At 45.2% G+C, this 23,910-nt stretch overlaps 1 protein-coding gene across 5 annotated transcripts in view; it reads right to left on the bottom strand.

Moving 5' to 3' along the window:
• The window catches only part of nhsa (Nance-Horan syndrome a (congenital cataracts and dental anomalies)), a 404,585-nt gene that overhangs the window by 87,183 nt on the left and 293,492 nt on the right, over positions 1-23,910 (bottom strand). For 4 of the 5 annotated variants that reach the window (XM_072584441.1, XM_072584442.1, XM_072584440.1 and 1 more), the window contains exon 2: positions 930-1,082. In XM_072584441.1, coding sequence (XP_072440542.1) covers positions 930-1,082 — 153 coding nt within the window. Of the gene's footprint in view, positions 1-929; positions 1,083-4,782; positions 4,874-23,910 lie in introns of those variants that run through there. The other variant, XM_072584445.1, reaches the window with a different exon arrangement.

Genomic DNA, 23,910 nt, shown 5'->3' with positions numbered 1-23,910 from the left:
AATTAGCAACCTGATAATGACCAGATTATGTATTTTAGTGACTGTGGGTTAAGGACACTGAAAAGAACTCCCCTTGCACTTTACAGTGCAATACTGCTATTCAGTACTTCACTGAAGCCTCAGCCTAGACTCTGCGGTTCAAGCTTCTGGAAACCATAGGCCTCAGAATCAGTTAATGGGTTGCAAACCACAACTCAACACCTCAAGAGTAAATTCAGTAGGTGTTTCTGAGCATGACACTTGGAGGTTGAGGGGAGACCTTAAAGAGGTTTATAAAATCACAAGGGGCATAGATAAGGTGAATAGCAAAATTCCCCAAGGGTAGGGGAAAGATTGTAAAGGGATCTGAGGGGCAACTTTTTCACACAGAGGGTGGTGCATATGTGGAATGAACTGCCAGAGGAAATGGTAGATGCTGATACAGTTATAATGTTTAAAAGATATTTGGACAGGCATATGAATGAGAGATATGGGCTATGCAAATAGGACTACATTAATTTGGGAAACTTGGTTGACATGGATTGAAGAGTCTGTTTCCATGCTGTATGACTCTATAACTGTCTGATCCTGTCCTGAGGCAATGTCCACAAACACACATATTTGCCATTATAAAATGTTGTTCCCCTTTATATTTATATTCTTATGAAAATCCTGATTAGAGCAAGACTTTGGCAAGTTGTGTTTTTGAGTAGCATAAAATCATCAAATGTTACCTCACCGAAACAGACCAATTGTCCTCTGAAGTCAGTGCTGGTATTTTTGCCTGCCTGAGTCACCGCATGTACACCATACTCCTGCTCACCTTTCAAACCCTTTACCATTCCTCTTCCTCAAAGGGGCTGCCCAATTGTAAAACAACCGTTGTGAAACGAACACACAAATTGAACTCAGCACTGACCCTGGTTATAAAGGACCAGCTCGAGACATACCTTTATGTAGAAACTGCTGCTTCTGTTTGGCACATTGGTGAAGCTCCTCTACACATGGCGGTCTGGTCGATGGGTGAAACAGATCCTCCTGCTGATACCACGGAGCTCGGTAGTGGACTGTTAGTTTACTCTCCTTGTCCAGGTTTGACACGGCTGAAACAGAGAAACACCAAGTCAGCAATCATTGCTCGGATGTTATCCGAGGGATTTTAAGCAAAGTGGGTCTGAGCATGTTTTGAAGACTAGGACGGGGTACAGCAAGTTACAATCTATCACTGGTGCTTGGGATGGTGATAAATAAATAATTAGGCAACTACATGATATAAGAGACCATAAGGTATCTGGTTTGCTTCCCTTGCTGTTCTACACTGTTTGGCACAGCCACTTGAAGCAGCACATTTGATATTAAGGTTATTGAAGGAGAAAACAAGCTGTATCTCCAAGGATTCGATCACTATCTGTAATCAACTATCTGTGGAGACAAGAGGTGAAACAGGACTAAGCCTGGCAGTGGTATGTTCCACAACTAAACTGCTGACATTTGTGTCAACGAGGGTGAGAATCCCAGTTAGAGCCACAGGAAATGGGAGAAAACTGACTGGAAAAGGACACACATTACTTCAAAAAAATTCAGATCACAAAATAATGTTCCCTTCATTTTTTTTACATTAAATTAGTCCCTTTGGAATAAATACCAACGTGGTAAAATAAACCAAAGAAATGGCAGGTGCTGGAAATCTGAAACATAAACAGCAATTGCTGGAGAAACTCAACAGGGCTGGCGGTAGCTGTGGTGGAGAAAGCAGAGTTAACGTTTTGGGTCCAGTGACCTTTCTTCAGAACTGATCGTAGCTCGGATAAGCTGGTATATACAGGGGGGGTTGGGGAGGGGGGACTCATGATGGTGTGAACAATAGGTTCAGACAGAGCCCAAAGGGACAGAAAGATCGTTAGATAGGCAAAGAGATGGATAATAGTAAGCCAGGGAGAAAGACAGCACGTTAATGGGGACCATAACTGGGTGGAGATGGGTTGGCTTTGCTGAAAGCAGCCCAGGTGATGACGTGGGGGGGTGGGGAATGAAGGACATGGAAGAAGGTGTTTAGGCCCTAAAACTACTGAACTCAATATTGAGTCCTGAAGGGTGCAGGGTTCCCAAGCAGAAAATGTGGTGCTGTTCTTCCAACTTGCACTGAGCTTCTCTGGAACGCTGCAGCAAGCCGGAGACGGGGACATTGGCTAGGGAACAGGGTGGGGTGTTGAGATGGCGGGTAAATGGAAGCTCAAGGTCACTTTTGAGGACCGAACCCAGGTGCTCTGCGAAACTATAACCCAGTCTGTGATTTGTCTCCCCAATGTATAGGACACCACATTGTGAGCAATGAGTGCAGTAGACCTGATTGAGTGAAGAGCAGGTAAAGTGCTGTTTCACCTGGAAGGTGTGTTTGGGCCCTGGGATCTTGAGAAGGGAGGGGGTAAATGGGCAAGTGTTACACCTTCTGTGGTTGCAGGGGAAGGTGCCGTGGGGATGTGGGGTGGGATGGTATTGGGAGTGGAGGAGAGGGGACCAGGTTGTCCCAGAGGAAACAGTTCTTGTGAAGTGCTGATGAGGGAGGGGAGGGGAGTATGTGTCTGCTGGTGGTACCCCACTGCAGGAGGTGGAAATGGCGGTTAATGATGCTTTGGATGTGGAGGCTAGTGGGGTGGTAAGTGAGGACCAGGGGGTTCTTGTTGGTGTTGTGGGTGTGGGGGATGGTGGGGGGGCAGGAGGGATGTGGGCAGCAGTGAGGGAGCAGGGAGCAGGGAACCCTCAGTTTAGGAAAAAAGTGGACGTTTCTCAGGTCCCCTTGCAGAAGGTGGAATCGATGCGATGGAGATGATGAAACTAGGAGAATGGGATGGAGTCCTTACAGGAAGCAGGGTGTGAGGATATCACATGATATCATTTCTAGAAGTGATAAGGGAGCAATTGTCATTTACAAAGGTGATTAATGTTAAACTATTGGTCTTCAATACTTGTTGAAAATAATTCCTTATCTATTGACCAGCACTTATCACATGCACACAGCAAAGGAACAACTGGATTATCTCCCTCAGTGTGAATATAAGTGCATCAGGATTAACCATGCACAATACTATTATTTCAAGTGACTGTCTAGATAATGAAACATTTACTTGCAGTTAACAGCATCATAAATTACAAAATAGAACATCTGCAGGTCAATTTGTGTCTTAAATTAATTTGGTGGCAGTATGAGATTGAGTCACACAGCAGGAAGCCTACAGGATTCTTCTCTGGGTTCTGCTGGCTTAATAGATTTGAAACAATATCAGATGCCAATTACAGATCAATGGTGGTACTCGCGCCCACAGTTATCTGACACAGAGGGGCAAAAGTTCCATCCCAGACCCTGAAGATGAGGCAGACACACTGAGGCTTGGGGGGGGGGGAGATGTGTGTGTGTATATGTACGCTGCACTGTTAGGGTACTGCCTTTTCATTGAGGTCTTGAATCAAGACAACGTCTGCCCTTTGAGGTATGTAAGACAGCATCAACATTTCCCCTGGTCTCTTTGTTACAGAAGGGGTCTTTGATCTGGAACTCTCCTTCCTGGTCTGTTTGCTGCCCCCTAGTGGAATGTTTATGGGCTTTGTCAATTGCTGCAACTGGCTTTGGCTGGTGATGACTCCCACAGCCAGCCAACAATTTGCAATGCAGGTGTTCAAATGAAGAATGGCCACAGGGGTGCTGTATTGCAGCTGGCTGGCATAACTGAAACTGGCTACACTATGTTTTCAGGAGAGGGCAGGAAATTGAAGAAGAAAACCATTCTAATAGATCCATGTGGGAACCAGCTGCATGACTTTGGATTAGTCGCAGTGAAAAGCGAACGGATGACCTATGCTAATTCTTGTAGTTTATTATTTGAGATAAAGTCAAAAATAAAAGCACTTGGGGATTTGTCTTCCTATTCCTGTGTTCGAAATGAAACAGCTCATATCTTTTCATGTGGCCATGACAATGTACTGATGGAGCAGTGGGAGTACCACTAACTGCCACATCTGACAGAATGTATTACAGTTTTGCAAGCCAAATTTGAATACAGTTTGCAGCCCACAGCAGAGGCCGGAATAATGATATCTGGTCCACGCACAGCCTCCATCCAGCTGAGACCAGAACTATGAAGATCCCTGTCAGAAAATGTAAATAGAATCTTTAATTCCTTCAGAGACTACCACAGCGTTACTTCAAGTGTTCCTTGACACATTAGCTTTCCTTAAAAAAAACGGATCTTTGTCAAGGAGAGAAGATGTTAAATTGTATTAAACCAGATGATCATATCAGCCCGGATATACAGTAATGTGTAGTCTGTAGGAGATGACAGTTGTTACATGCATTAGGGACATTCTAACAAAAGGGTAAGAGCCTCCCCAGTAGATTCTCAACTGTGGGGAGAGCAGACAGGTTTAGCCTCATCTGTGATGCTCCCACATTTGAACAGCTGGCAGATGTTTAGGCTCACACGTATCAGCTGGCCAGTTCACTCTCGTGCAGTGAAAATACCCCGCTTGGGGAAACAGCTAAATTATCAGTTTAAGACTGTCACCTTGAAGGCAGTGACTTCTATCAACCATTGATCTCCCCAACCTTCTGGTTGCTGATCCCACTCGGAAATCTGTGTGGTCACCCAATTCTGAGATCTCCTTGACGCAACTTGTGCCCTCTGATCTGGCTAAAAAGGCAAGTGGCAAATCTGTGCCCACCCTTCAGACGTGTGGCTCCGTTATCAGACAATGACACTGCTTTTCCATGTGTGATCTTACAGCATTAATGAAGGCTACTCAGCTCACCCTGGCTCTTACGTGAAAGCGATATTCAACCAATCTGCAGTACGTAAAGAAATTCCAGCCTCTCTCATCTTCCTTTTGTTGATGGCAATCCTAGGAATCAGAATCCAAAGAGACGGCCGATTTGTAACTCGACTGTAAACACACCTTACGATGCTGCTGCTGGTCTACAGATTAAATTAATTGAAAGCTTGAAATGACTCAGAGGCACCAGGCTCCAGGAAACTAAAGTGCGCTGCAAAAAGCCTTAGAAGGTGTGCAACTATGGCTTGGATTAATGGTGTGTGTGTTTTCCCCTCCTATACCTGAATACTCCTCACTCCTTCCCCAGGACTCACTGTACAAAGATGCCCGGCCTAGGATCAGTCTCCTGTCACAACACTGGGCTAACATTTCAGAGATTTTACATCTCAGCCATTTGTTTCCATTTGAAAATTATTTTCTCACAGATTGTCTTGACCCGCTGAGGATGATGCGCTTTTGGCACTCTCTGAAAACAAAAATGACTCACTAACCCAGCACCAATAAATCTAAATAAATTACCCAGAGAAAGGTTGGATTTTCATTTGCAAATATTGGAGAGAGAGAGAGAGAAAGAGAGACAGAGAGAGAGAGAAAGAGAGAAAGAGAGACAGAGAGAGAGAGAGACAGAGACAGAAAGGAGGGAGTGGAACTATTATAATTGTAAAACCCTCTCAAGGATCGAAAAGCAGAGAACCGCAGATACAGGGAGTCTGAAATAAAATGATAAAATGTTGGAAGGCTCAGCAATTCTGGCATGAACGCTGTGGGATATTCCAGGAAGGAGGTTTCATTAGGCAGGATTCTGGCCTAAGTAGGCCCTGCCACTTACCCACAGCCACCAGAGGGCTCATAACCTGTCTTGGCTACCAAAACAGACAATTAAAGACCACTTAAGGCATTCATCCAGCTTCCTCTAGCATTGAACTAGATGCAATAGGCCCGTCACCATGCAGTGTTCATGTCCATACACTCCATGCTGTTATCACTGTGGGGAAGGAGGAGCACTCCCTCAGTCAAAGGCAACCACTGTCTGATGGAGGGACAGCACTTTGGGAAGAGGTGGCCCAAAAAAAGGGGCACTTCCTGACTCCCTTTCTTATTGCATTCCTTGAAGCTATGCAGGGGTTGGGAGAGGGGGGGGGGGGGGGGTGGGGAGAGAGGGGGTTAACCCGCATCCCAGTCAGGCAGTGGCTCTTCAGCCTGACAGTAAGGGTCAAAGCACATCATGCCCTGCTCAGTGAACCACTCGACATTGCTGATGCTGCACTGTTTGGCCCAAGAGAAATTCAGCTGCAACAACTCTTGCACTGTCCCTCCCATTCCTGTAAGGTGTTCGCCCTGACTATAAACTATAAACAAAACCCATGGCTATGGGACAGGTTATCACACACTCAGTAACCGGACATGGTTTGCAAATTCAGTTATTCAGGGCCCCTGAATGTTTACAGGGAAAGCAGCTACCATCATTGATCCACCCATGGAACGTGCATGGATTCATGTCAAGCTGACTCTCAGGATGGAGTAGAGGGGTTTATCACTTCCCTGCTCTCAGCCTCTCAGCTTCTTGATGTCTGACAGTGAAACACAGACGGCTCGGAGCTGTCACAGAACGGAGTCTGAACAACTTCCAGCTTCGCTGCTCTGTCACATTCTGGGCCTCACATGGAGGACAACACACAAATATGGCAGCTCACCCCAATGTCAGTCGGCACTCATCCAGCACGGGAGAGTTCAGAGGCTCAGATGCATTCCCAGGAAATGGAAGATGGTCCTGTATCTGAGGATTTTCGGGATGGTTGAGCTGGCCAGAGGCTGACGACCAGCAGGATTCCAGGAGCTCCGATTCCAGGAAGCTGGATGCGAAGGCCCAAGCCATCGATTCTCAGCCCTGGGAGGCACCGACTGGCACAGGGAAATGGCAACAATGCCACCGGGCTGGTGGGCACTGCCATGATCGTCAGCGGTTACAGCAGCTTGGCAACAGGCACCGACACTAATAAGCCGCAATGACACCGGCTCCCCAGTTCACATGGGGCACTGTGGCAGAACCAGCTTCTCAAGGGGCAACATGGATCCTCCTATTGGCAGAAGGTGAAATTACCCCATTCCCAATGGATTCCATTTGCTGCAGGCTCTCGGTTTATCCAGATGGGAGAACACTAATGATGATGGCATGGCACACCCTAGGTCCACAGAATGTGATTAGGTAATAGTTGCAAACTGTATTTTTCTGAAGTAATTTTCAATTATTTCAAACCTGGTTACTCATAGACAGTGGTCAAGCCACTCTGATAAAAGTGCTAATTTTTTTGTGACTACCTGCTTTCATCAAACACTGATTACCCTGTTCAATGGCAGATTTTACAACTGGCAAAGGGCAAAAATGTTTCTGCAGCAAATAGAGAAAAAAATACTCGATAAAATAAAACAAGCACAATTTTGTGCGGCAATTTTCACCCAGAGCACTGAATGTACCTGAAGAGGCAACAGTTCCCCAGAATCATTCGCTTGGACTTGCCGCCCCTTTTTTAATGCTAGGGAAAAGGTCAAGCTAAGCGCTTTTGGAACAGAGAGGGTTGAAGGAAAAGCGAGCAATTACAGCAAGTGAGCATAAGGGTAATGTGCTTTGACCGCAGTCCTCAGAATGTAGCAATGGAATGCAGAAGATGGCGGCCATATTCCAAATATGGTAACCGCATTCTGAATACAATAGCAGCATGTAAAATATACCAGCATTATTCAGCATATAGCAATTCAGAATAGGTTAACAACCATCAGCATACTGCGGTTAAATTCAGTTCAGTGCAGTGCTGTTCTGAAGAACATAATGGTCTTGGAAATACTGTACAACAGCCGGATCTTATATATTGTAGCTTTCAGATTGTTGTTTTTCTTTGTATATATAAATAGCCTAAAATTGGGTCAAAAGAGTCCAATGTTGAAGCTTACATGTTATAAAAATCTTTACAGCATTACAACTAGGTTGGCTGCAGTCTTCAGAAGGACATACACAGTCAAGGGGATATACATGGCAGATGTAACTGTAATCAGATAAAGCATGAAGTGATGCCTTTTATGAAGTAAAGGTTGGAAAGGTAGAATGATCTAAATCGTCGTATTTTCAGAGAGGGTACAAGAGCAGAAGGACTTGGGTTGCATATACAGAAAGCTTTGAATGTGCAGATAAGACAATAGGGCAGTTCAGAACACATGTCACTCTTGGCTTTGTGAATGAAGACAAAAACATGGGAATTGTACAGAGGAAGGGATTCATGATCAGGAACTTTGTTGACTTGCCTGCAGCTGGGGGTGGCCTCAAGCAGTGCAGCATGGGAACTCAGGGCCTAAAGAGCTGCTCGCCAGTCTGATTGGCCAGCAGCTCTGTCCTCCCGAACAGCGCCAGAAGACAGAAGTGGCCACTGCTGGGCCTGTAACCAGACCCCAACAGGAAGAAAGATGGCAGGCATGAGATCCCAGAGAGGGTGGAGAATGGAATCAGGAGTGGAGGGTAGGAAGTCATTGAGATGTAGTGCACGGAAACAGACCCTTCAGCCCAACTTGTCCATGCTGACCAGGGTTGCATAGGTCAGGAGTTACCCCGACTTCCTGCACACTGTTAACACATGCAGTGAAAGCTGTTGAGCTGGCAGTCTGCAGCAGAGACAGAGGAGATGGTTAACTGACCATTAAGGATTTAATGAACGCAAAGGTGAGTGTGCTACCTGATGCTTTCTTATGACTGATACCATTATCAATGATTTAATTATTAATCTGTAGTATTATTAACATTACCTCTAATGTGTAAGGTAGCACATGGCCAGGGAAGTGGAAGACTGAAATACAGTACAGTCTCCACGCTCTCCTCCTTAAACCACCTTAAAGACTGGGTACCATACGATCCACTCCATGGAGTTACAGTCCTTCTTTGCAAATTAATGTCTCAGCCTCTGCTGGTGCCTGCTGCACAATCCTGGGCAGCACACTTATTGTGTAGGGGAGACTGAAGAAATTAGGATTGCTTTCCCGAGAACAGAGAAGGTTAGGTGGAGACTGAACAAAGATATTCAAATTGACAAAGTGGATGGGGGTGGGGTGTATTCGTAGAGCACATCAGAAGAAACTATTTGCTCGGCAACTGGTTTGGTGTCAAGAGTGTGGTGCTGGAAAAGCACAGCAGTTCAGGCAGCATCCGAGGAGCAGAGGAATCGATGTTTCGGGCAAAAAACCTTCATCAGGACTGAGGCTGGGAGCCTCGGGGGGGTGGAGAGATAAATGGGAGGGGGGTGGGGCTGGGGGGGGGGGCGAAGGTAGCTGAAAGTGCAACAAGTGGATTGAGGTGGGGGTAAAGGTGATAGGTTGGAGAGGAGGGTGGAGCGGATAGGGAGGACAGGGCATGAGGGCGGTTCTGAGCTGGAAGGTTGAAACCGGGGTAAGGTGGGGGGGGGGGGGCAAATGAAGAAACTGGTGAAGTCCACATTGATGCCCTGGGGTTGGAGGGTCCTGAGGCAGCCAGGAGACATAGATTTAAATTAACTAGTCAATGAACTGGAGGAAAGGTGAGATCTTTAGTCATACAAAAGTGTGTTAAAGTCTAAATTTACAATGCGAATGAACAAGGTGGTGTGGGGGGGGGTGGGGGAATGATTATCCTTAGGAACCTTCTCGAGGTGTATTTGAAGAGGATCGATTTTTCAGGTGTAAAAGTCTGGGATGTGAACCTGAGTTGGATGGCTCTTCCGAATGATTTCCAAATAATGAAGCAACATAGAGACTCGCTCCCTGTGCCACCTGTTATTTTTTGGCAGATCCTGCACCTCCCTGCATCGCTGAGAGCTGCAATCCCAGGCTGCTCTGTGGGGAGGCAGTGAGCTGGCTCCAAATCACTGCCATTCCCTTAACACTTGCAGGCTTTCCAGGAAGAAGATCGAGCTTGGCTAGTGTTTGGGCAGAGGAGCCCTGCATTCCCATTGAATCAGCATCAGAACGCCATTATGCTTCAATACCTGTAGCTGACAGCTTAGCCTTCCTTCAGCTGGCATTGAACTGCTGCAGCAGAGTTGGCGACAGGAGCTTGACATGTGGAGAAAGACAGCCACAGACTTGTTGCAGCATGATTCTTTTGTTCATGAGAATAGCTTCAGGCAACACAATGTTTGAGACTGTGGTCTGGGAACAATAAGCCAGCGAGTCTGCAGTATAACATTACCGGATTCTTTTCTCTCTCCCCAGCGGGTTTTATTTCTATCACAATACTGGATGACTTATCATCTATAAAGATACACATTAAGGTGCCAATTATTTATTGCCAGCCTCTGAATGATTCCCCCCTAACGGTTAGTTTGATAGCAGCCCTGTAACCACAAATAGCTGGATTGCTACATCCATTTAAACGAGTTGAATCGCCCCCAACGCTGATATTTTAGATTGGGACATTTTTCACTGGTTAACAAGGGTAGCCAAAAGGCACAGGTTGAAATGAAATGAAAATGTGAGCACAAGATGAACTGAAAACTGGAGCGAGACAGACCAACATAAACTTGGAAACAATTGACCAGAGCTGGCTAAAGTCATAGGGAATGTACTCAGTTGGAGGAGCACTGACAGAAAAAGCCTTGGCTGGATTGCTTCACAATTGTCTGTTGTGTTAATCTCAGGAGCACCAGCCATGTCATTTGTTGGTCTAACTTCTCTCCAGTGCTTTTCTCCTCTTCAGAGGATGCTGGCCCTTACACCAGAGTATGGTCATTTTCCCATTCCTGCTCAGTGCTTCTGATGCAAGAGGGAACCAGGCCAATCTCTCTAGTGGGAAGAATCCGCATGCAAACCATCCCCTGTTCTCACCTGGTTAGGACTCTCTGCTTCCACCAGAGGGCAGTCACAACCTGGCCCTCTCTCTAACCTCCTCCTCCAGACCACTGGCCCAGCTGAGAGTAACTGGTGCTGTATTAGTTGCCTTCTTTCTAGAATGGAGTATTGCTGAAATCTGCATAGCTCAGAGTTGCTTTTAACAGCTCTGTCTGAGCGACAGTTTCATTTTCCCTTTGGAGATGGGGAAGAGGAGGTGGATCTGTTTGTCTGTCAGAAACCAGCCTCCAGAGACAAAGTGACTGCCTGAACTGATATGGAGCAGGCCTCAGGTACCCACAGCATCCATCGGCGAGACAGCTGTTGTCTGAAAATCAGAGAGTGTGTGCTGAAACCTTGCCAGTTCACCAGAGAGAAGTGGGTTGGTCACAAGGGGGTAAAGGAGGTGGGTTCTGTTCCCACAGGGGGTGACGGGGTGGGACCATCTCGTTGTGCGGCACAGGCACCTCGCCAGCATCAGCATCACCTTCCTATGTCAGAGGGCACCACCTCACCACACCAGGCATTGGATCCATGGCCGGTGGTGCCCATCAGTTTGTGATTCTGTTTTTGTAAAGAGGGTATCTGTCACCTGCGTGATGCCGCCTATGAGGTATGACATCGTCCCTGCAACCTGGACTAAAAGTGGTGTCTCCACCTGCTTGGCAGCCCTCTCCTCTTACCTTCTGATGCCAGCTGCTTTGCCCATCCTGAGCAGCTGGTGCTCCGATGGTTCTGAAATCTGAGGGGACCACACGTTTCCAGACAACTCTTCCTGCAGATAACACATGGTCCAAACAGCTGTGCCTGCCACTCCAATGCCCATGCAATGCCCAGTGTGTAATGAGCTCTCAAACTGGCAAAACTCTCAATTTTGTCTCCTCCCCTCGACAAAATGTTTAACTATTTAGGGACAAGATCTCTAAGCTTGAAAACCATTTTTTACTGGTGTGTTAAACTTTTCTACCTCCATGAATCTTGTAGCTGGTCTGACAAGCGACTACTTTGAAAATCTGGTCCCCCTCTCTGGAAACGGGTACAGTTTGGGGGTGCTAATGAGCCCACAACATTTAGAGTCACACTCCCTCCACCTGCCCTCAGGAATATGGAGGGCAGGTACAGTGGTGGGACACCCAGCCAGATTCTGGCCTATACTTTTAAGTCAACACCATATGGAAAAAAACCCAAAGGAAGTCTACTTAGACAGTGTCTTCAAGCCCTCTGCACTTTCCAGCTTTACGACCAATGAAATACTTCTGAAGTAGGGTCACTGCAGCACTGTAGGAAACTCAGCAGCCAATTTGGGCACAGCAAGATCCCGCTAACAACACTGAGCTAAACAACAAGGTTATCTCTCCTTGGTAGCCTTGGCTGGAGAATACATATTGGCCAGTCCCCACGTATGAATATTCCTGCTCTTCTTCAAATGAGTGGCATAGGACCTCGTTCATTCATGAGAGATCTTGAGGGGCCTCAATTTGATGCCTCTTCTGAAAGAGGGCACCCCAGACAGTGTGGCACTCCCTCAACACTGGCTCTTAAGAGCCTGGATTGCAGTTGAGGCTGGCTCACACTCACCCAGGCTGATTCAGTACAACACTAAAGAGGTGGGTCAACTTCCTTAGGACTTCTGCTGTTCCACTCTAACACCATGACTAAACAGGTCTTCCTCTGATCGTCCGTCAAAGGTACACCAATGGAACGGGAGGCAACTTGAGGGAATTGCCAACTCAACTATCTGTGGAAATTAATTTTCATCCCATCCCAAAAACCTGCTGCATGTGTTGAACAGACCAGTCTGGTAAGCTGTGAATGGGTGTTAGTGAGAGGAAGCTTCCCCCAGGTAAATCTGCTGCAGTGTGCTGTGCTGACTTGCGAGCACTGCTCATTGCACTGACAGCCCACCGGGAGACCCCAGACTGTCATTTCAGGACTGCATGTCTCCACATGGCCACTTTCGACTTCCGAGCAGAACGTCCCATCCCTACATTAGACCGAACGACCGTGAGGTATAGGAACAGGAATAGGCCGTTCAGTCCCTCGAGCCTGCTCTGCTGTTCAATAGGATTATGGCTGGTCCCACATTCCTCATCCACTTTCCTGCCCTTTCCCCATAACTGATCCAGAATCTATGTATGTCAGCCTTAAATGTACACATGGATTCTGCCCACTCAATAGTAAGGGGTTCCAAAGACTCTCAACTCTGTCAAGGAAGATATTCCTCCTCACCTCAGTCTTAAATTGGTGCCCCTTTATTCGGAGACTCTCCCATGAGAGGAACCATCTACCCCGTCAAGCCCCAAGTGCCAAAAAAAAAATTCCTGCTCTACTCAACTGGTATGAAACTTTGCTCCACATCAGGCGAGTTTCCTATCTTTATGAGGAAACCATTCTATGAAACAAGAAGTTCAATGCACTGCTAATAGCAATTGAGTTCTGGAGAAATCATACTGGACTCAAAAACGTCAACTCTGGTTCTCTCTCCAGGGATGTTGTCAGACCTGCTGAGTTTCTCCAGCACTTTCTGTTTGTATTCCAGAGCTCCAGCATCTGCAACCCTTTGCTCTTATACTGAGTAAGTAACCTGCTTGATATTCATGTTCTGCCCACCCAAAGTCCCCAGGGTTAACATTAGTCCTGTAGTACATTCAGCCTCTGAAAGTAAGGGGAGAGCACTGGGCTTTATCTTTGAGCACCTGTACCTCACGGTTATGTTATTAATAGAATGGGCAGTGATCTGAACACAGCCCAGTCCATACCCAACACATTCTAAAACCAAGTAAAGAAGGAATGGCTTTCCTTTAGCAACTTCATGATCACAGGACATTTGGTTTCATTCTCTCACAAGATGGGGCCAGCATTTGCTGCACATTCCTAATGCTCTTGAGAAAGTCGCCTTTTTGAACCCTGTGGTATGTGGAAACCCACAGTGTCATGAGGAAGGAAGCTGCATGATTTTCATGCAATGACAGTGGAGGGTCAGCGATATGCTGTCGTTCCAACTGATGATTGTGTATGTGCCTTGCCTATTATATTCCGATAGGACCAGACTGGGTAAACACAGGAAGGATGTTCCCGATGAGCAGGGAATTTGGGATAAGCCATTTAAGTCTGGGATGAGGAGAAATTTCTTCACCCAGAAACTGATGAGCCTGTGGAATTCATGACTGAAGAAAATGGTTTGAGGACAAAACATTCAATGTTTTCAAAGACATATGGTTCTTCGTGCTAAAGGGATCAAAGGGTATGGGGAGAAAATGGGAACGGGTTCTGAGTGGGATAATCATACTTAATGATGGAAGAGACTCAAAGGGCTGAATGGCCTATTCCTCCTATTTTCTATCCTTCAATGAGATCTTGCAGTTGTTAGTGTTACCATGCATCTGCTGTCCTTGGTCCTTCTAGATCAGACAGGCCACAGGTTTGGAAGGTGCTGTCGAAGGGTGAGATGTAGTGCGTCTTGCAGACAGTACATTCTGCTGCCATTGAATGTGGTGGGAAAGGGAGTGAACCTTAAAGGCTGTAGATGCAGGTAGGGTTAGGGTTAGGCTGCTTTGGCCTGGATGATAACAAGTTTCTTGAGCATTGTTAAAGTTGCACTCAGCCAGGCAAATGGACTATATTCCATAACACTCCTGATTTGTCTGCCAACTTTGTGGAATCAGGAGGTGAGTTATTCACCATAAATTTCCCAGTCTCTGACGGGCTAATCCAGTTGAGTGTCTGGTCAATGGTAACCCCCAGGATGTTAATAGTAGGATGTTTCGGTGATGGGAACACCATTAAATGGTAAAGGAGAGATGGTTAGACTGTCCCATGTTGGAGCTGGTCATTTTTGAATATTACTTGCCTCTTGCCCAAGTTTGGATGTTGTCCATGTCTTGTTGCACATGGACAAGGGATGCTTCAGTTTCTGAAAGGTTGTGAGTGGTGCAATCATCAGCGAGCATCCTCAATTCTGACTTCATGATGGAAAGAAAGTCATTGATAAAACAGCTGAAGATGGGTGCAGTGGCAACTGAGTTCTGGACAAATCATACTGGACTCAAAAATGTCAACTCTAGTTCTCTCTCCAGGGATGCTGTCAGACCTGCTGAGTTTCTCCAGCACTTTCTGTTTGTATTCCAGAGCTCCAGCATCTGCAACCCTTTGCTTTTATACTGAGTAAGTAACCTGCTTGATGTTAATGTTCTGCCCACCCAATGTTCCCACGGTTAACATTGGTCCAATAGTACATTCAGTCTCTGAAAGTAAGGAGAGAGACCCCTGGGCTTTACCTGTGAGCATCTGTAACTCAGAGTTATGTTATTAATTGAAAATTTACTTTTATTGTAGTTACATTATGTCTATAACAAAAAAAAACTCTGATGGTCAATATAGTGCGCTATTTTGTTTTGCTAAAACCTGGGCTTGCAGTTTGTGGATCCTGAAAAGTAAGAAAATGTGTGCATTGACTGACCTCAGCCTCTGGGAAACAGAGAGTGTACTGGAGAGAAGCTGATTTTTATCTCTGCATTTTACAAATATGACCATAAATGGCATTGTGCTGCTGCCCAATCCTGATGTGAAGAGGACGCTATGCCAAAGTACAGCCTGAAACGCTGGCCCAGATTTCCCGAGGAGCAGCAGATACAGTCAGACTGCCACTCCCCTCCTAATTTTAGTTCTGTTCGGACTTAGCTCTGCATCCCTGGCTGGGAATTCTGATCCAGACTCTGTCAGAAATGCAGTGAGCACCTGGAATTTAACAGTTCCCTCGTTGTGCAGCACCATCGGTGGTGGTGGAGGTGGTGGTGGGGGGAGGGTGGGGGGAGGTCAGCTATGACTTATTTTACATCAGTCGCTATGTCTACTTCCCTGATTGAAATCTCTAGCAGCACAGCCGGTCACTCTGACAGCTGACCTGGAAGTGCAAGTGTGTAACGTAAGAATAGCACAGTGATACTGGCGCTACCTCTGAGCCAGGTGATCTGGGTTCAAGTCCCACCTGCTCCAGGAATGTGTATTAACATTTCTGAACAGGTTGATTGGAATTTTCTTTTGTCAAGCAAATGTGCCACAGTGCCAGGTGGGTAGGGTGCCAGGGGAGAAGGATGCCAGGTAAGTGATAAAGTGTTTGGAGTAGGCTGCGGCCAGGGTCAGGGGTGTCTGTGTAGGGTCCAGTGATTCAATAGTAGAGGATGGGGTTTGAGGCTGGCACAGGGATTGGGGTCACCATGGGGAGGATTAATCGCCTGAGGTGGTGTCAGGTTAGGGGTGGAGAGGAGGGATGACAGGACCAGGGCAATGGGCTGTCTGGGGTAGGGTAGTGAGTTTCATGGGGTGTGGGGAGACTGTATTGATCCATGATCCATGAGATGAGGTGTGGGGAGTTCAAATCTGGCAGGGGAAGAGAAACAAGATCTGGTCCAGCAGGGAGGGGTGGGTGTGTGTGTGTATGTGAACGTGCAGGTGTATTTTGGCTGTGTATGTGGATGGGTGTGTCCATGTGTGGGCATATGTATGAGCATGTGTGTGTACATGTACGTGTGTGTGCACATGCATGTGTGTGTATGTTCATACGTTTGTGAATGTGTTTATGTATGCCTATGTGTGTATGTGAGTACGTGTGTGTCCATGTGTGTTTGTGAGTGTGTGTGTCCATATGTATGTCTGTGTTTGTGAGTGTATGTGTGTGTCCATGTGTGTTTGTGAGTGTATGTGTGTCCATGTGTGCATGTTTGTGGGTGTGGGTGTCCATGTGTTTATGCTTCTGAGTGTGTGTCCATGTGTGTATGTTTGTGTGTGTTTGTGAGTGTGTGTGTCCATGTGTGTTTGTGAGTGTGTGTCCATCTGTGTATGTTTGTGAGTGTGTGCGTGTCCATGTGTGAATGTTTGTGAGTGTGTGTCCGTCCATGTGTGCATGTTTGTGTGTGTTTGTGAGTGTGTTTGTGGATTCTTAGAACAGCTGGTGCTGGAGCCGACCAGGGAGAAGGCAATTCTGGATCTGGTATTGTGCAACGACCAGAATTGATCAGGGACCTCAAAGTGAAGGAGCCATTGGGAAGTAGTGACCATTATACAATAAGCTTCAATCTGCAATTTAAGAGGGAGAGGGTACAATCGGTAGTGACAATATTTCTGTTGAATAAAAGGAACTATGGAGCTATGAGGGAGGAGCTGGCCAAAGTTCAATGGTGCAATACCTTAGCAGGGATGACAGTGGAGGAACAATGGCGGATATTTCTGTGTATAATGCAGAAGATGCAGGATCAGTTAATTCCAAAAAGGAAGAATGATCCTATGAGGAGGCAGGGGTGGCCATGGCTGACAAGGGACATTAAGAAATATATAAAGTTAAAAGAGAAAAAGTATAACATAGCAAAGATAAGTGGGAAAACGGAGGACTGGGAAGCTTTTAAAGAACAACAGAGGATTAGTAAGAAGGAAATATACGCAGAGAAAAAATGGGGTACGAAGGTCAACTGGCCAAAAAGAGAAAGGAGGATGGTAAAAGCTTTTTTAGGTATGTGAAAGGCAAAAAAATGGTTAAGACTAAAATTGGGCTCTTGAAGACAGAAACAGGGGAATATATTATGGGGAACAAAGAAATGGCAGAAGAATTGAATTGGGACTTCAGATCTGTGTTCACTGGGGAAGACACAAGCAATCTCCCTGAGGTAACAGTGGCTGAAGGACCTGAACTGAAGGGAATTTATATTTGCCAGGAATTGGTGTTGGAGAGACTGTTAGGTCTGAAGGTTGATAAGTCCCCAGGGCCTGATGGTCTACATCCCAGGGTACTGAAGGAGGTGGCTCGAGAAATCATGGATGCGTTGGTGATTATTTTCCAGAGTTCAATAGATTCGGGATCAGTTCCTGTGAACTGGAGGGTGGCTAATGTTGTACCACTTTTTAAGAAAGGTGGGAGAGAGAAAGCAGGAAATTATAGACCAGTTAGTCTGACCTCAGTGGTGGGAAAGATGCTGGAGTCTATTATAAAGGATGAAATTACAACACATCTGGATAGTAGTAACAGGATAGGTCAGAGTCAGCATGGATTTATGAAGGGGAAATCATGCTTGACTAATCTTCTGGAATTTTTTGAGGATGTGACTCTGAAGATGGACGAGGGAGATCCAGTAGATGTAGTGTACCTGGACTTTCAGAAAGCTTTTGATAAAGTCCCACATAGGAGGTTAGTGAGCAAAATTAGGGTGCATGGTATTGGGGGCAAAGTACTAACTTGGATTGAAAGTTGGTTGGCTGACAGGAAACAAAGAGTAGTGATAAACGGCTCCATTTCGGAATGGCAGGCAGTGACCAGTGGGGTACTGCAGGGATCAGTGCTGAGACCGCAGCTTTTTACAATATATATTAATAATATAGAAGATGGTATTAGTAATAACATTAGCAAATTTGCTGATGATACTAAGCTGGGTGGCAGGGTGAAATGTGAGGAGGATGTTAGGAGATTACAGGGTGACCTGGACAGGTTAGGTAAGTGGTCAGATGCATGGCAGATGCAGTTTAATGTGGATAAATGTATGGTTATCCACTTTGGTGGCAAGAACAGGAAGGCAGATTACTACCTAAATGGAATCAATTTAGGTAAAGGGCAGTACAAAGAGATCTGGATGTTCTTGTACACCAGTCAATGAAGGTAAGCATGCAGGTACAGCAGGTATTGAAGAAGGCTAATAGCATGCTGGCCTTCATAACAAGAGGGATTGAGTATAGGAGCAAAGAGATTCTTCTGCAGCTGTACAGGGCCCTGGTGAGACCATACCTGAAGTACTGTGTACAGGTCTGGTCTCCAAATTTGAGGAAAGACATTCTGGCTATTGAGGGAGTGCAGCATAGGTTCACGAGGTCAATTCCTGGAATGGCGGGACTACCTTATGCTGAAAGACTGGAGCGGCTGGGCTTGCATACCCTTGAGTTTAGAAGACTGAGAGGGGATCTGATTGAAACATATAAGATTATTAAAGGATTGGACACTCTGAAGGCAGGAAACATGTTTCCGCTGATGGGTGAGTGCCGAACCAGAGGACACAGCTTAAAAATATGGGGTAGACCATTTAGGACAGAGATGAGGAGAAACTTCTTCACCCAGAGAGTGGTGGGTGTGTGGAATGCTCTGCCCCAGAGGGCAGTGGAGGCCCAGTCTCTGGATTCATTTAAGTAAGAGTTGGATAGAGCTCTCAAGGATAGTGGAATCAAGGGTTATGGAGATAAGGCAGGAACAGGATACTGATTAAGGATGATCAGCCATGATCATATTGAATGGTGGTGCAGGCTCGAAGGGCAGAATGGCCTACTCATGCACCTATTGTTCTTTTGTGTGTCCATGTGTGTATGTTTGTGTGTGTTTGTGTGTGTCCATGTCTGTATGTTTGTGAGTGTGTGTTTGTGAGTGTATGTCCATCTATGTATGTTTGAGAGTGTGTGTGTGTCCATGTCATGTGTGTTTGTGAGTGTGTCCATCTGTGTATGTTTGAGTGTGTGTGTGTCCATGTCATGTGTGTTTATGAGTGTGTCCATCTGTGTATGTTTATGAGTGTGTGTGTCCACATGTGTATGTTTGTGTGGGTTTGTGTGTGTGTGTGTCCATCTGTGTATGTTTGTGAGTGTGAGTGTGTGTGTCCATGTGTGTGTTTGTGAGTGCGTGTCCATGTGTGTATGTTTGTGAGTGTGTGTGTTTGTGAGTGCGTGTCCATCTGTGTATGTTTGTGTGGAATGATGTAATCATGTTGGTTTGAGAGTCTGTTCGGTTGGAAGAGGTTGTCAAGGATCCCAGATGTGTCAGGGGTTGGGCAGGAGGTGGTTTATTTGGATGTAAATTTGAGGGTCAGCTGCATAGTTATCCAGGAATTAAACCAGGTTTTTAATCTTCTACTGTTTCCTGGGTAACTCTTAGTTGGAGTCAGACCCTCTGAATTCTCTAGCTTTAATGGATTCTTTCAGATGTTTCCAGATGCATCTAAATTGCCCGGCGGAATCTTTCATTTCCCTGAGAAATCCCACAGAAACACTCACATACATATTTCCAGACTCGGCTGCTCCAAGGACTCTCTGGTCATTAAGATACCTGGCTGTGGTAAAGGATTCATCATCACAGGAGACAAGGAGAGGATTCAGTGAAAAAGCCTGGAGCTGAGACAGTGACGAGAGCAAAGCTCTACCTGATACTGCTGTCATATTTAGTATTTCAAATGCTATCAAAGTACAGCCATTTATAACATTCTTCCATGTAAAACACACGTAATTGAGAACATCCATTAGTGTCATGACAGACAGTAAAAGAGTACATTGCTTTTCTAGTGTCTCCAGATGGAAGCAATAGAATTGACTTATATGCTTCTGGTGAAGAAGCTTTATAGAATCCACATGCTTTACACCCTGCAATGTTTCAAGATGAGAAGTGCCAAAGAGCACTGCAATACATTGAAGAATTAAGTGATTCTGGAACATTAAAGATTGCTGCTTGAGTGTCATAGCAGGGTTAGGAATGAATGCAGTGTACACGCAGGCTGAATCACTATCAATGAATGCTCATTTTGCAGCACTTGGTAAAGAACCTGGGACCCAGAAAGCAGTGTATTGTGAGGGATGATTTATGGCAATACAGCTTGCAATAAGAAGCTTCATCTGTAACTAATTTTCCTTGTAGCTGGCTGGCCTGTTTATGGTGCAACACTTGGTTGAGTGATCTTAATTTGGTTAACAGGATTTAGCAATTCAAAGTTTGTTTCCTGAGTATCGTGTTGTACGTTAGATGAACTGACTGCAGAAGGACACAAGCCATGCATTCCAATATGGCTCAGTGAAATGTTGTTTCTGAAAAAAAATGAGAGGTGGGAGTATTGGAAAATGTGTGGCACTATGAACTGAGATGCTGTAACTTCAACTGTAGATTCTGGCTCGGAGCCTCAACAGAATGATAACGTGCTCATTCAATAGTGGTGTGCGTCCCAATTCTAATGAGTTTAGACTGTCTTACCCAATACACGAGGCCACGAGACCCAAGTAAAAATCTAACCTGGTAATAAATTTGATTTTGTTGTAACCTCCACAGAGGCTAAAATGTTTTGTTTCAACTGAACTTCCAATTCACAGCCGAAAGAACAACATGTCAAGATTTCATATCTTATAACACTTTTACTGTTCCAAATTATTAAAAGCACCATTGACTAAGCATTTTCTTCTTTGATGGCAATTTATACATTCAACTAAAGAGGAGCATCACCTTTCTTATATCACCTCTCCATGGTGTTAGAGTACTGGACGAGTGATTGAACCAGGTAAAAACTGGACTGGATCGGCTACAACCCGATGAATTGCCATCCAAAGGGCACTTGGGCAGGAATGGCTACTACTCAAATAACAGTAGTCCAGCATCGAATTAACATAGTCAGACAATTGAGCTGCCTTGGTTGTTTCGCTTCATGTAGGTACTTCACAAAATTAAAAAGTAAAACAACAATCTTGGAAATCTGAATTTTTAAAATAGTCTTGGAAATGCAAAGCAGATCACTCAGCATCTGAAAGAGAATGGGAGATCAAATATAACGTTTTAGGAATCACGTCCGCTCTATTAACCCAATAGGCTGGCTTGCTCGTGATTTCTCTTCAAGACATTACTGCTTTGGAACTACAATTAATTATGGAACAACTAATATTTCCTATCCAAACTCCTTAGGCAATCTGATGGTCAACGGCTGTACAGAAAACCAGACCAGTTGATGACAAGTTTGTACTGTGAAGTTCTAGAAAACAAAGTATCATCTACTTATTAAGTGACGGTGTGCAGGAGTGCTCAGTCAGAAACATTGATAATAAGTGTGCAAACCGAAAACAAATTGAAACACCCCTTTGATGAAATGTTTAGCTCTGGCAAATAGCGCTGCTGTTCTATTCTTTAATTACTCAACACTCAGGCACAAAAGGCTGCTGCTTGTACAATTACCCTGAAATAATGGGGCAATTGTCATTTCTATCTAGCCCCCAGTTAGCCAACCTACAGGTTGGTCTCTGTGCCAGTCACTCCTGTTACTAGCTGCTGATTCTTTTCATTTATTTCAAAAATATACTTTATTCATTAAAATCTGTCTATACAAAGATAGTCACGAGAGCAGTTTGATTCTGTACAGTCTATACATATGTAAAACAAACCTAAGACATTTCTTATTTATACAAACAATCTTTACATAGATTTGAGGCATGGATGGGAGGGTGAGATAACTTAACGGACCCCCTTTAAAATTGGCAGGAAGACCTCAGACAATGATCTTTCCCCACTGCACTTTGGTGGCAACTCTTTTAATTCACCCCTTGTCCAACCAGATCCTCATTTCATTGACACTGTTCTCAGCTCCTGTGATTTCCTAAAGAGTAAATTGCTTGGTAGGGCTAAGCCTTGTTCGCACCTTTGTTTATATTGATGTTAAATGGTAATCGGATGGACACAAACAAATTTGCAATGTGATTCAGTATCCGTGAATAAAGAAAGAGTTAATGATTCTGACTGATGGGTTTTGGTTAGACATGTCTACATCACTTGCCTAGCTACAGGGTATTACTAGCATTGTGTGTTCTTCTTTCAGATTTGCAGCATCTGCAGTGTTTTACTTTGTGTTGTGGATTGTTTCCCTCCTCCAAATTCTATATAATTTAGTACGCAGTACGGAATTGAACCATATAATTGCAAACCAAATTGTATCCAATCCATTTGAGTTTAAGAAACAACCATGTGCATTCATGTAACACATTTTGTGACCACAAGAATGTTCTGGTACCACACAGCCATTGAAACATTGCTGTTATTGCGATGTAGGAACAATAGTAGGCAATGTCCATATCACAAGCTCCCACACTGTGGTAAGGACTGGTGAACGTGTTTTTGTGATGTTACTTGAGGGTTCAATATTGGGCAGGGCACTAGGAATAGCTTCCCAGCTCTTCTGTAGAATGGTGCCCTGGGTTCTTCCGACCCCTCTTGAGAGAGCAGATGGGGCCTCAGTTTTACCGTCTCATCCAAACAGAGCACCTCTGACAGAACGGTGCTCCGTCAGCAATGCACTGGTGGTGCAGCCTTGATGTTTGCACTAAATCATCTCAACCTTGTAACTAGAGGCAAGAGCTCTACAAACTGAACCATAGCTGGCATACAGCTGTCTGTATCAGGGTGATGGTCAGTGCTGCCATGGTTGTAGCCCTTGGCCAATGGAAGAGTGAGATTAGTTTGGGCTGTTGCTCCTTATAATTCCTTATGGCTTGGCACTCCTCCCTAGAGTTTCAAGGTTTTGGGCTCAAGTCCCAATCCAGGATTTAGATTTACTTACAGTGTGGAAACAGGCCCTTCGGCCCAGCAAATCCACACCGACCTGCCGAAGCACAACCCATCCAGACCCATTCCCCTACATTTACTTTCACACAACACTACGGGCAATTTAGCATGGCCAATTCACCTAACCCGGACATCTTTGGACTGTGGGAGGAAACTGGAGCACCCGGAGGAAACCCACACAGACACAGGGAGAATGTGCAAACTCCACACAGTCGCCTGGGGCGGGAATTGAACCCGGGTCTCTGGCGCTGTGAGGCAGCAGTGCTAACCACTGTGCCACCATGCCACCCACTGCTGGGCTCATTGAGGGTATGGACTCAGCTGTCAGAGATGCCATCTCTCAGGTAAGGTACTACTAAGTGGAGGCCCTGTTTACCCATTCAGGTGGATATTATAAAATTGTATACCACAATTTCAAAGAACACAACTTCTCTGCAGCTGTGGCCAATATCTATCCCTCATTCAACATCACAAAAAGATTATCTGAAAAATTATCACATTGCTGTTTGTGGGAGATTGCACTGCACTCATCAGCTAACACATTTACAGTAGTGACTACAATTCAAAGTATTTTATTAGACGAAAAGCTCTTTGAGGTATATGGTGATGAAAAAGACATTATGAAAGTTTCTATTTTCTTTACTTCATTTTATAAAGGAGGGATGCGTCCAACTGTTCTCAGAAAACTTTCTGAAAATACATTTCATACAGGGGTCCGAATGATGCGTCTATCTGTGCAACATTACCTTGATACTTTTCAGAGGCTAATGACCTTTCTGTGTATTCCCAGAAGGTTCTGTCTTTTTTCTACGTTCCCGTCAGTGAAAAAGGTGGAAATTCATTCAAAAACCTATCAGCTCAAAAATGAATGTTTCCATCATTCTGTTGTTAGCAGACTTGACTGCAGCCACAAGTAAAATACGAGGGACTTCTCC

The sequence above is a fragment of the Chiloscyllium punctatum genome, chromosome 15 (assembly GCF_047496795.1).
Source record: "Chiloscyllium punctatum isolate Juve2018m chromosome 15, sChiPun1.3, whole genome shotgun sequence".
Taxonomy (NCBI): Eukaryota; Metazoa; Chordata; class Chondrichthyes; order Orectolobiformes; family Hemiscylliidae; genus Chiloscyllium; species Chiloscyllium punctatum.
The sequence above is the reverse complement of the archived record's forward strand: the minus strand, read 5'-3'. Positions and strand labels throughout refer to the sequence as shown.